General features: G+C 36.9%; 1 protein-coding gene across 1 annotated transcript in view; it reads left to right on the top strand.

The window, feature by feature from the left end:
* The window catches only part of stk17a (serine/threonine kinase 17a), a 54187-nt gene that overhangs the window by 38671 nt on the left and 3226 nt on the right, over window positions 1-12290 (top strand). The window contains exons 3-6 of the mRNA XM_056450979.1: window positions 7809-7953; window positions 8770-8896; window positions 10005-10053; window positions 12060-12239. Coding sequence (XP_056306954.1) covers window positions 7809-7953; window positions 8770-8896; window positions 10005-10053; window positions 12060-12239 — 501 coding nt within the window. The remainder of the gene's footprint in view (window positions 1-7808; window positions 7954-8769; window positions 8897-10004; window positions 10054-12059; window positions 12240-12290) is intronic.

Below are 12290 nucleotides of genomic sequence, written 5' to 3'. Positions count from 1 at the left end.
CCAAACATCACAATCTCCAAAACATTCATTGCGTTCATCATTTTATAATAATTCAAGTCAAGAATAATTCTTAGAACCAAATATGTATGCATTTGCATTTATGTTTTATTTTCCCTAGTAAAATAGATTGCTGATTTAGCTCGGCCAGTAATAAAATATATTAAGTGACGTTTATACTTCTACAGTCTTTGCATTTAAAACCCAACATAATGCATTAGAGCTGCACGATATTGGACAGGTCTGACATTGCGATATACTTTGAAAGAATTTTTGGTCTCACTTTATTTTAAGGTTCAGTTCTCACTTTTGGCAAACCATTCTGACTTTTGCTTCTGTAAACTCCTAATTTGCTCCTTATTAATTGTTATTAAGGTAGATTAGGTATTGAGTGGGATTAGGGATGTAGAATAAGATCCTGCAGAACATGTGCTTTATAAGTACTAATAAGCAGCCAATATCTCAACAACATGCATGCTAATAAGCTACTAGTTTACAGTGAGAATTGTTCCCTATAGTGTTACTGAATGTATTCATTTTGATTCGCTGAGATGATTCTGTTGGGGAGGGAATCATTCATGCAGTAAACAAACTACAAGCGTAGATAAATGCAGCAAAGTAAAGATAAAAGTGGAATAAACAGTGTATGCATTGTGGTTTTGTGTATGTAAATGTAGAAGTTACACTGCATGTCAACTCAACATTGCATGTCTTTGCGATGCACACATTGTGATATCTATGCTGAAATGATCATGCAGCCCCATAATGCATTGCTTGGTAAATAAAAAACTAAAGAAAATAAAACATTTAAAAGATTAAACAATGTGAAAAGTGTTTTTCAATAAAATATATAAAAAATACTGTAACACTTTATTTTGATGGTCCATTTGAGTATTAGTAGACTGTCTGCTTAATATCTGCTGATACTGCTCCTTCAACAGACATTTAATTGACTATAAGAAACTTTGCAAATACATATCAACTTACACTAACCCTCACAGTCTACTGATAATCTAATGAGAAATAGTTGGCATGTAGATGCAACGTAACTTAATTCAGCAAATGGATCATCAAAATAAAGTGTGACAAATAAATGTTCCTTTTTCTAAACAAATTGGGCACTTATCACTTGAGAAATGCTGGTTTGAGCAATCTCTCATTTCTCAATGAATGCCCATTATCAGCCCTGCGGCGTTACAGTGACCGACATCTCACTACAGCTGCGACAACTCATCCTGGTTTTGGGTGGATTTCAGTGAAGAACAAAGCCAACAAGACATTGCTGACTGTAATAGGCAGGACAATAAAGCGTGAGCCTGGAGTCTTACATCAATAGTTCATCCAAAAGTACAAGTTACTCAGTTTATTCACTCTCAAGCCATTCTCATGTATTTGACTTTCTTCTCTCAGGTGAACATTCACTTTATCAGACCTGTGCTCACCCCCTGGCTGCATATGGGCTAGTTAAAAGACAGATTTATGGGCTTTTCGAAGCTTCAAAATAAAAGTCACTATCTAATAGCATTATATAGCATGAAAAGGCAGGATAACGTTTAAAACTACTCTGTAAATGAATATCTGTTAATGAAGTTTCCTTATTTAGTCATGCACAAGTGTTTATTTGCGAGAGTGAATTGCATTATGGGATGTTCATCTGTGCTTTGACCACTTTTGATGTTGAAAATTCAACTCTACAGTTTAACAAAGAGACTTTATTGACATTTTAGTGGATTGAAATAATATAATACATAAGAAATGATAATATCTAGAGAAATGTGTCTGTAAAATAACAGAAAATGTACTGCAGTTTATTACAAGGTTTCTGTAGTGTAATATACAACACCAACACAGACAATATAGCACTGCAGACTATTACACATGACAATAAAAGTCACTTTTTACAAACCTTTCAGCGTTAAAAGCTATTGGATGGAAGATCAAGATCCCATAATGCAATTATAAAGCAGAAATAAAAGGGGGAAATAGTTAATAAATCAGGGGCAGAGCAGTGGCTCAGTGGTTAGCACTGTCGCCTCACAGCAAGAAGGTCGTTGGTTCGAGTCTCGGCAGGGTCAGTTAACGTTTCTGCATGGAGTTTGCATGTTCTCCCCGTGTTGGTGTGGGTTTCCTCTGGGTGCTCCGGTTTCCCCCACAGTCCAAACACATGCGCTATAGGGGAACTGATGAACTAGATTGGCCGTAGTGTATGAGTGTGAATTTGAATGAGTGTGTATGGGTGTTTCCCAGCACTGGGTTGTGGCTGGAAGGGCATCCGCTGTGTAAAACATATGCTGGAATAGTTGGCGGTTCATTCCACTCTGAAATAAGAGACCAAGCTGAAGGAAAATGAATGAATGAATAAATCATGGATCCCTAAATCCAGAAAACTGCTAGTTTACGGATATTGTTTACAGTAACCCTGCTGGTAAAACATCTGATGAAGCACATGGTGAAGCTGTTGGTAGTCAAGTGCACAAAATGCTGTTTATGTGTGTGTTGTTGTTACACATTTCAGCTGTTTCCTCCTACAGAGTGGGAAATTGCAGCGACTGCAGCTCATCGTGTGAAATCTGAGCCAGTATGGAGACTGATGCCTGGCCAGAAAGAATGTAGTGGGTGCAGTCGAGTGTTTTCAGCCGTATGGGGAATAACACACACACACACACACACACACACACACACACACACACACACCCAGGAGCTGCAGTGCATTGTGGACACACAGCTGCGTTCGCTCTGTTCTTTACCCCTGAGTGTGTGTGAGACTGTTATATGTGACCTCGAGTGACGTGTGTATAATGAAGCATTATTCTGCTGCTGATGTGTTACAGTAGGATCTTTTTGCTTGTTGTTAATGTATGTGGCTGGCTATACTGCTAGTGTTAATATTATAACTGTTGAACAACAGAAACAGCCAGACAAGAATAATAATACAATTTGTGTGTGTGTGTCTGTGTGTGTGTGTTTATCTTTGTGCATGTGTTTATCTGTCTGTCGATCTGTATGTGTGTGTATCTTTGTAAATGTGTATGTATGTGTGTGTGTGTGTGTGCGTGCATGTGCGTGTTATTGCTGTGCATGTGTGTATCTGTGTGTGTGCGTGCGTGCGTGCGTGCGTGCGTGCGTGCGTGCGTGCGTGCGTGCGTGCGTGCGTGTGTGTGTGTGCGGGTGTGTGTGTGTGTGTGCGGGTGTGTGTGTGTGTGTGTGTGTGTGTGTGTGGGTGTGGGTGTGGGTGTGGGTGTGTGTGTGTGTGTGTGTGTGTGTGTGTGTGTGTGTGTGAGTGTGAGTGTGAGTGGTAGTGTTAGTGATGTGATCGTCCAGAAACATGACCCAGTTGTGATCGGTCTGGTTTTCTGTATGTATTTTACAGACTGTGTGGAGGGGTTGGCATCACTACATGTTTAATTACAGCCTACACACAGAAATACAGACACGCACACGCAGCAGTTTTTGTCTCTGGCAAAAGGATGTTATCGATGCTCCTCTACAGTCTTCATCAGGCTATGATGAATCTTAGTTTACTTGGTAATAAATATTCATCTTAGTCTGAATATTCATCCATGATCTGCCAACGGCACTGATGTCAATGTTATTAAAATGGTTTTGTTAGCTGAGCTAAAATAAAAATAGTATTTAAATCAAGGGATAGTTCACCAAAATAATGAAAATGTTCTCATTATGTACTATTTTGAATGTATTGTTGAACACAAAAGAAGATATTTAGAAGAAAGCTGAAAACCTGTAACCATTGACTTCCTTATAGGTAAAACAAACACTGTGAAAGTCAATGGTTACAGGTTTCCAGCTTTCTTCAAATTAACTTATTTGGTGTTCAACAGAAGAAGGAAACTTAAATAGGTTTGGAACAAGTAAAGAGTGAGTACATTATGACAGAAGTGGATTTTGGGTGAACTATCCCTTTAAATTAATCTGAAGTACTAAAATTGGCTAGAATAATTACATTTTAATAATAAAAATACTAACGTTAGGCTAATATTAAGATGGAAAACTTAAAATTGACTCATGAATAAAAAATATAATAAAAAATGTACAAATAAACAAACAAACAAATAAAATGGACTCATGAATAATAGAGCTATAAAGAATACAGAAACTCCACGGTCTAAGGCAGTTGTTGGTCATTGGTCACTTTTACAGCGACACCTGCTGGAAGTTGAGTCAAATTGCATTAATGCCTCTGGATGCATCACAAATGTACATTTGGTCTATTTATTATTTTTCTTCATAATTTGTATGCTTATATAATCAGAATATTGAAATTTGGTGTAGCTGTCTATTATATTAACTGCAAACATTAAGATTTGTGTTGATGAGACGATCATGACAGCTTTAGAATTAATACATTACAAATATCATGTATGTGAAGGAGATTATGTGCATGTTTTAACAGCTTTCATTGGGTCATTCGCTCAGTTATGTCAAGTGAAGTGCTTTGAAATGTGCATTTATTTTCATCTAAATTTGTCGTAATCTCAACTGAAACATAAAGCAAGGGCGGGACATGAAGTAACCCCTCCCCCTTTAAAAATAGTCAATAGTGTTAGTTTTTCTCACAGCTCTGCCAGTGAGAGTGGCTGAGCTCAAGCGCATTACCTGAACAGTCAATGAGAAGAAGGGGGCGTGGCATGGAAGATACTAAAGAGCCTTTGATTGGTCAGAAAATTTGATGAGAAACTGAAGTATGAGACGGCTTGATCCATTTATGAGGAAGAGACAAACTGCAAACTTTGGATGTTTATATCAGGTTTATATCTTCTGCATGTGAATTTGTTTCTGTTTTGGAGCACAATAGATTATAGATATCCTAAAAACTAACAATACTGATACTAACATCTAAAAATCATTCAGTATTTGTATTTCAGTGTCAGTATCTTAAAGTTATCTAATAAAAAAGTGAAGTGTCATGCAGCTAATTCTGGGAAAGTCCATTTACACTTGTTCACCGTGTATAGTAAGGAATCTTATAGTGTTAACCAGGTTACAGATTTTTACTGTAGTATTTATATATATATATATATTACAGTTAAAAATCCCAGCCTTTTTTTACAGTGCATGCAATATCTGATTTGGATCAGTACCATGATGCAATTTAAAAAAATGCTGTATCAATGCCCATATCGGGTCACAGCATCCAAAAAATGAGGCAATACAGAAATCCTGGACTCAACATGCACTGACAAAATGGCATGCATATTCATTCATTCATTCATTCATTCATTTTCCTTCGGCTTAGTCTCCGTTTCAGAGGTCGCCACAGTGGAATGAACCGCCAACTATTCCAGCATATGTTTTTCAAAGTGGATACTGGGAAACACCCATACACACTCATTCATTCACACACACACGCACGCACACACACACACACTCATACACTATGGCCAGTTTAGTTAATCAATTCCCCTATAGCGCATGTGTTTGGACTGTGGGGGAAACCGGAGCACCCGGAGGAAACCCACACCAACACGGGGAGAACATGCAAACTCCACACAGAAACGTCAACTGACCCAGCAGTGATCTTCTTGCTGTGAGGCCACAGTGCTAACCGCTGAGCCACCGTGCTGGCATGTGTATTGAACCTACCTGTAAGTGTTTTGAGATGTGTTAAGAGGAGCTTGCAGTTTTATTTTCTCTCTGTGTCCTGGAAAGTCAGTGTGAATCCTGGTGTAAACTCAGCATGTGTCCTCAGCTCTGACCCGCGGCCGCTGTCTGATCGACTCCATCACACTGTCTGATCCCCAATGCTGGAAACTGTGCGTCGTCTGCATGCTGCGGGCATGTTGTCTGCGTTTCCAGCTCTCTAACTGTGTGACTTCAAACCAAGCTTTATATGCATGCATTAGGAGACGCTCAGATATCGGTTTAAAACAGAAACATGTACATATTAAGTCAAGTCAAGTAGACTTTTATTGTCATTTCAAACATATACACTCACCGGCCACTTTATTAGGTACACCTTACTAGTACTGGATTGGACCCCTTTTGCCTTCAGAACTGCCTCAATCCTTCATAGCAGAGATTCAACAAGCTACTGGAAATATTCCTCAGAGATTTTGCTCCATATTGACATGATAGCATCACACAGTTGCTGCAGATTTGTCGGCTGCACATCCATGATGCCAATCTCCCGTTCCACCACATCCCAAAGGTGCTCTATTGGATTGAGCTCTGGTGACTGTGGAGGCCATTTGAGTACAGTGAACTCATTGTCATGTTCAAGAAACCAGTCTGAGATGATTCACGCTGTATGACATGGTGCGTTATCCTGCTGGAAGTAGCCATCAGAAGATGGAGACACTGTGCTCATAAAGGGATGGACATGGTCAGCAACAATACTCAATATATTGAATATTTTGGAGTAATTGGGACCACTTTGTAGAGCATTTGAAGAAACTGTATTAAACCAATAACAAGCATTGATAAATACAGTAGAGCAAATATGCAAACAATAATAAACACTGCTTTGAGGGACTTTGTGGAGTATTCAGGTACACAAATTGAATATTCAAATGCAAAGTAACACTGTATAGCCTTCATTGTATATACATAAATACAATTAATCTTTACAAATATGATCATTTATTGGGCCCAAACGCTTTAAACTAGTTTAAATTGCTTACATGAGCCTTAAGAAAGCATGCAAATGAAACAGTTTTGGTATTGTTGAGTCACTCAATATTGTGGAGTACTGAAGTCATGATATGGATAACATTTAAATGAGACGTTGTTAGATTTAGATGTAGCAGCATGTACTGTAATGCAATAACAAGTAATAAATAAATCAATATTATGCAGTACTTCAGCTAAAGTCACTATGGATAACATTTCAATCAGATTCTGTTAGCTTTAGATATGGCTTGTACTGTATGTGGAGTTCATCCCGATGACAGGCTTATGGCGCTGTGGTGTTTATTTGAGTTGCAGGCATGTCCCGTACACAGAGCGCCGTCATTGTTCCAAATCACATGGTTGTACAAACATTTTTAGAAATGTCATTTGCTCAGCTCTGTGCCTTGTTGTTTCAGGGTTAAAGCAGCTTCTGTGGGAGTAAAATACACCATTGGAGGACAAATGAACATTACAGGATGAGCGCTTCTGATTCTGATGTTCATGATTTAGGAGAATGACACTGAAATGCGCAAATTAACTGATAAAAATAGAATATTTATTATTTACAAACAGAAATCCAATATTTGATGTATTTATATGTTGTTAGGGATGCATTTAAATATCATTAATGTAAGAAAAATGTGCATCCAGTGCTATATTTCGTAATTACAAAAGCATCATATTTAAATGAACTCTATTAACGTGTCCGTTCTGTGTTGTATTTACTGAACTTGTACTTATGTAAGACAGTACTGTTATATAAGGTATCTACAAGAGGTTAAGGTTAGGTTTAGGGATAGGAGCTGATAATTACCCTGTTTATGTAATGTAAAAGAGAGTGCAGTCAGAGTCTCTTCTGCTCACTGATGCTGTTTATTTGATTATTCCTGTAACATAAAAGTTCAATTTTCAATCTTCAGTGTCACATAAACTTCCTACAAATCCTACTAATGAGATCTTGATGAACATTTCTCATTATTATCAGTTGTGCTGCTTCATATTTTTGGAAAAACATATTTATTTAATTTTTTTCAGGATTATTTGAAATAGAAAAGTCCAAAGAAAACCTTTTATTTAAAGATATATATATATATATATATTTCTAAAGGTTTTACTGTTACATGGTCTTAATTAGTAATTGTTAGATAAATCTGACAGTAATGTGTGTGTGTGTGTGCGTGCAGTGCTGCAGGAGGAGAGATCTTCAACCAGTGTGTGGCTGACCGAGACGAGGCCTTCACAGAGCAGGATGTGAAGCGGCTGATGAAGCAGATTCTGGAGGGCGTCTCATTTCTGCACAGTAACAACGTCGTCCACCTCGACCTCAAAGTCAGTGTTACTAATCTGCATCTTTCACTTCAAGTTTATCTGTAAAGCACTTTTCACAATAATCATCGATCTAATGCAGCTTCACTAAAGATGCACATCATTACATTACAGTCAACATCAGAAAAGTAAAGGAGTGTGTTTAGGGTGGGCAGAAATTAAACACACACTTAAAAAACGTTTTTACACTTAAGAATTTTTGCTATTTGTTCAAACTATTTATTAAAATGAGCTGAAACAAATATTGTGGGTTTTTTTGGTCAAATTAATTGTTTTATGTTGGATCCTCTTAAATTTGTTACTTTAACTTAATTTTTTTGCGTTGGGACAACATTAATGAATTGCGTGGAGTTATGGAGTTATACAGCGTATAGTGTACTATACAATATATACATACAGTGGGGAAAATAATTATTGAACACATCACCATTTTTCTCAGAAAACAAATTTCTAAATGTGCCGTTGACGAGATACACGACAAACCTGGAAAGCAGATTATTTTACTATATTTTATATATATATATATATATATATATATATATATATATATATATATATATATACATATATATATATATACATATATATATACACATATATAAAATAGTATATCGAATAGTATAATAATAAATCTAAACCGTGACCTTAAACCATGAGAATTCTGTATTGCTGCACCCCTAATATATATATAAATAGTGTTGTTGTTTCATAATTATTTGTTTGATTATTTGAACATGTTTGGTTATGCATTATGATTTCTCAGAGCTGAAGTGTTTAGCAGTTTTCCTGAGAGTGTTTGTTTGGTTTTTTCTGCTTCAGCCTCAGAATATCCTCTTGACCAGTGAGTCTCCTCTCGGGGATATTAAGATAGTGGATTTCGGGTTGTCCCGGCTGGTGAGCAGCGGTCATGAGGTGCGAGAGATCATGGGGACGCCGGAGTATGTTGGTGAGCAGCAGACACACACTTCATATCTACGGCTGAAAATCTGACATATAGTTTTCCTGCAGTTATATGTTGCGATATTAACAGTGTCATCAGATGGCTTGAATAGCTCCATTTGGAAAGAAATCATTCATTCAGATTGATTCTGATGATTTTGTAATCATGTATAAAAAATAATAAAAATTGCAAGCAAAGATAATTACAATAGAGCAGTGAAAAAGTCAAATAAACAGCGCTTTATTGTTATCTGTGGAGTCAAACTGTATTCAGGTACAGAGATTAAATTTGAGATTTGTTATGTAATAAAGACACGTTTCAATCACATAAATATAATATATATTTAAAATATATACACTGTAAAAACAGTTTGCTGCCTTAAATTTATTAGTTGAATCAAATGAACTTTTATAGTCATCTCAACTTACGTCAATCAAACTAAGAATATTAAGTTCAACTCAGTCCTAGAGGGCCGGTGTCCTGCCCCAATCAGTTCCAGCCCCAATCAGACCCACCTGGGCTAGCTAATGAAGCTCTCACTGGGCTTTTTAGAAACATCTGTGCAGGTGTGTTGAGGCAAGTTGGAGCTCAAATCTGCAGGACACCGGCCCTCTAGGACCAAGTTAAGACACCCCTGACTTAAAACAATGGTTTAATCAGATTAACTCATTAAAATAAGTTAAAGCAACAGTAAAATATGTTCACTTTTTGTTATTAAATATTTTTACAGTGTACTTCTAATAGATAAATCATATTTTTGAGGGAAAGTGATTTCATATTTCATGAATATTATTATTATATTGAGAATAATAAGCAATATTCTTCATTTTTGACCAATACTTAAGCTTTATAAGACAGAATTTTGATTTTAGGCTGAAGTTTTTCCTTGTGTGGAGTGATTGTTTTGGCTATTTAAACATATGCACACATCATTCATCAATACAGTTTATTTGTATGGTGTTTTTCTCAATAATTATTGTTTCAGCACTTTCTGCATTCATTTCTAGGCCTTATTTTATTAATGGAACAAAACCAACCCTCTGCTGTATACAGTACAATAGCACTCAAACACACTGGACTGGCTTTCTGTAATTGGTTTGTTTTATCATTACAGCACCAGAAGTCCTGAATTATGAGCCCATAAGCACAGCGACTGACATGTGGTGAGTGTATTATTATTATTTTCCCATGAGTCTCACAGACACAGGTCTTTATCACACAGTATATTTCTGCTGTTCTCTGATCAGCTGCATCTTCTGTGATCTCCTTCAGACAAACCCTTTATTCACTACTGAAAGATGTTTGACTTCAGGATATATTATGCAGGAACATTTGAGCCCTGAAGACTGTACTGGACTCTGATAGAGTGTGTTTATGGACTGTAGTCATTAGCTATTTCTATCCAATGATGCCAGTTAGATTTATGCATACAACTGTAATATTGCATAACGCATTAGCAAATAAAGCAGCGTTTCTGTCCAATGAGAAACAAAAGAGTAGAAAATCATCACTTCCTGCTAAACTAGAGCAGATATTGATCAGAGACGTGTAGTTTGATCTGTTGGGATTCTCCACTGTGGTGTTTGTTCTTCTCTAATAAGTGAGTTGCACCTCAGAAGATGAAATGCAATGAAAGCGGTGGCTTTTGGAGGCGTGAGACAGGAGTGCAGACAGATGCTCAAGACAGTTCTGGAGGGAATACTAATACTGAAGCACTGTGAAGACACAATCAGCAGAACATTTCAGATCTGCAACAACGGAAAGCAGCAAAGTCCCTCAAACACACATTTATCAGGGATGTGATATCTGCATTATGCGAGCTCAATAGGGTGACCTCTGTAATTTGCCTAAATCTGACGTTCAGTGTTTTTTAAGGAGGGCGGGGGGGGGGGGGGGGGTCTCCATTATCATCAATGCAGACGACTTGCTTCATTCCAGACGTCTTTTAGAGATGTAATTGTACACCTACATAGGCTACTTGAATGTGTGCGTCCTGTGCTCACATTTGCATGTCACGTCCACGTGCTCTCTGTATATATTATAAAAACAGCTGCATCTGAAATTTAATATCTAAAAGTTTAGATGGTACTACAAATTTATATAAATATATTTAACGATTAATTAAAACTTGGCTATTAAAAACAAGGACTAAGCCGAAGGGAAAGTGATAATCTTATTAGCGATGTATGATTATTTTTTTCAGGGTGGAATGTTGAAGTATATTACACTACTCCATTCAACTGGACTTCATATTTTTGAGTTTGAATTGTTGACTGACTAGTAGTTTATTTATCACGATGGAATAAAGAGTCAACTAAATTACAGGGAAAGACCAACACAATCTCACAGCAATTCGTAACTTTTTGATTTAGTGGCTAATTTGTATGAATTCTTACGATCTAATTCGTACAATATCGTACGATTTGCTCATCCTCCAATGACGGTTGGGTTTAGGGGTGGGGTTAGGTGCCACGCCTCCTTTTTAAAATCGTACAATTTCGTACGACTGAACTCGTACGAATTTGTACGAATTAGCCACTAAACTGTCAAAACGTAAAATACTTACGTTTTCTCGTGAGATCAGGCTGGGAAAGACACAAGAGAACTAACCGAGTTAGTGGCGCCATCTAGCGGCGGTGTGTGGATCTGTCCCGATATTGAGGTACAAAGTATAAACCTATTAAATATTACTTAGGTCACGATTAAACTGCTGAACATTTAAACTGATAAAACTAAAAAATAACAGAAATTGTGTGGCCAATAACAAGTATTTATATAAACAATATTATGATTATTATTATTTTTAATTATTATTATTATTTAAAACACACACACAAAATGTTATATATATATTATTATTATTATTTTATTATTTATTTATTTTTTTGGTCCTCGGCTGATCACATGCCTGACTTATACCTGATTTGGCAAAAACTAAAGCACAGCATGCAGACTTTATTGACTAAATCTCTTTACATTGTAGTTTCTGTGCATTTTTTCTTATTGCATAAAAAGTTGTGCTCATTTTTCATGCACATTATCAAAATGCATACGGATCTCGGCATTTCCATGAAGCATTTGTTATGTGATATTCCAAAACGTGCATGAAAATCAGTGGATTGAAACACAGCTAGTGTTGTTGTGTAAGTGTGCATGTTTCTGTGCGCAGGAGCATCGGTGTGTTGGTGTACGTGATGCTGACGGGCATCTCTCCATTTCTGGGGGACGATAAACAGGAGACGTTCCTGAACATTTCTCAAATCAACATCAGCTACAGCGAGGAGGAGCTGGAGCATCTGGACGGATCGGCCGTTCGCTTCATTAAATCACTGCTAATCAAAGAGCCTGAGTAAGAGCAGATTACCAACCTCACTTATAATAGATAAATGATATATATATA

This window comes from Danio aesculapii, chromosome 24 (genome assembly GCF_903798145.1).
Source record: "Danio aesculapii chromosome 24, fDanAes4.1, whole genome shotgun sequence".
In the NCBI taxonomy this organism is placed as follows: Eukaryota; Metazoa; Chordata; class Actinopteri; order Cypriniformes; family Danionidae; genus Danio; species Danio aesculapii.
This window is presented reverse-complemented; position numbering and strand designations above follow the sequence as displayed.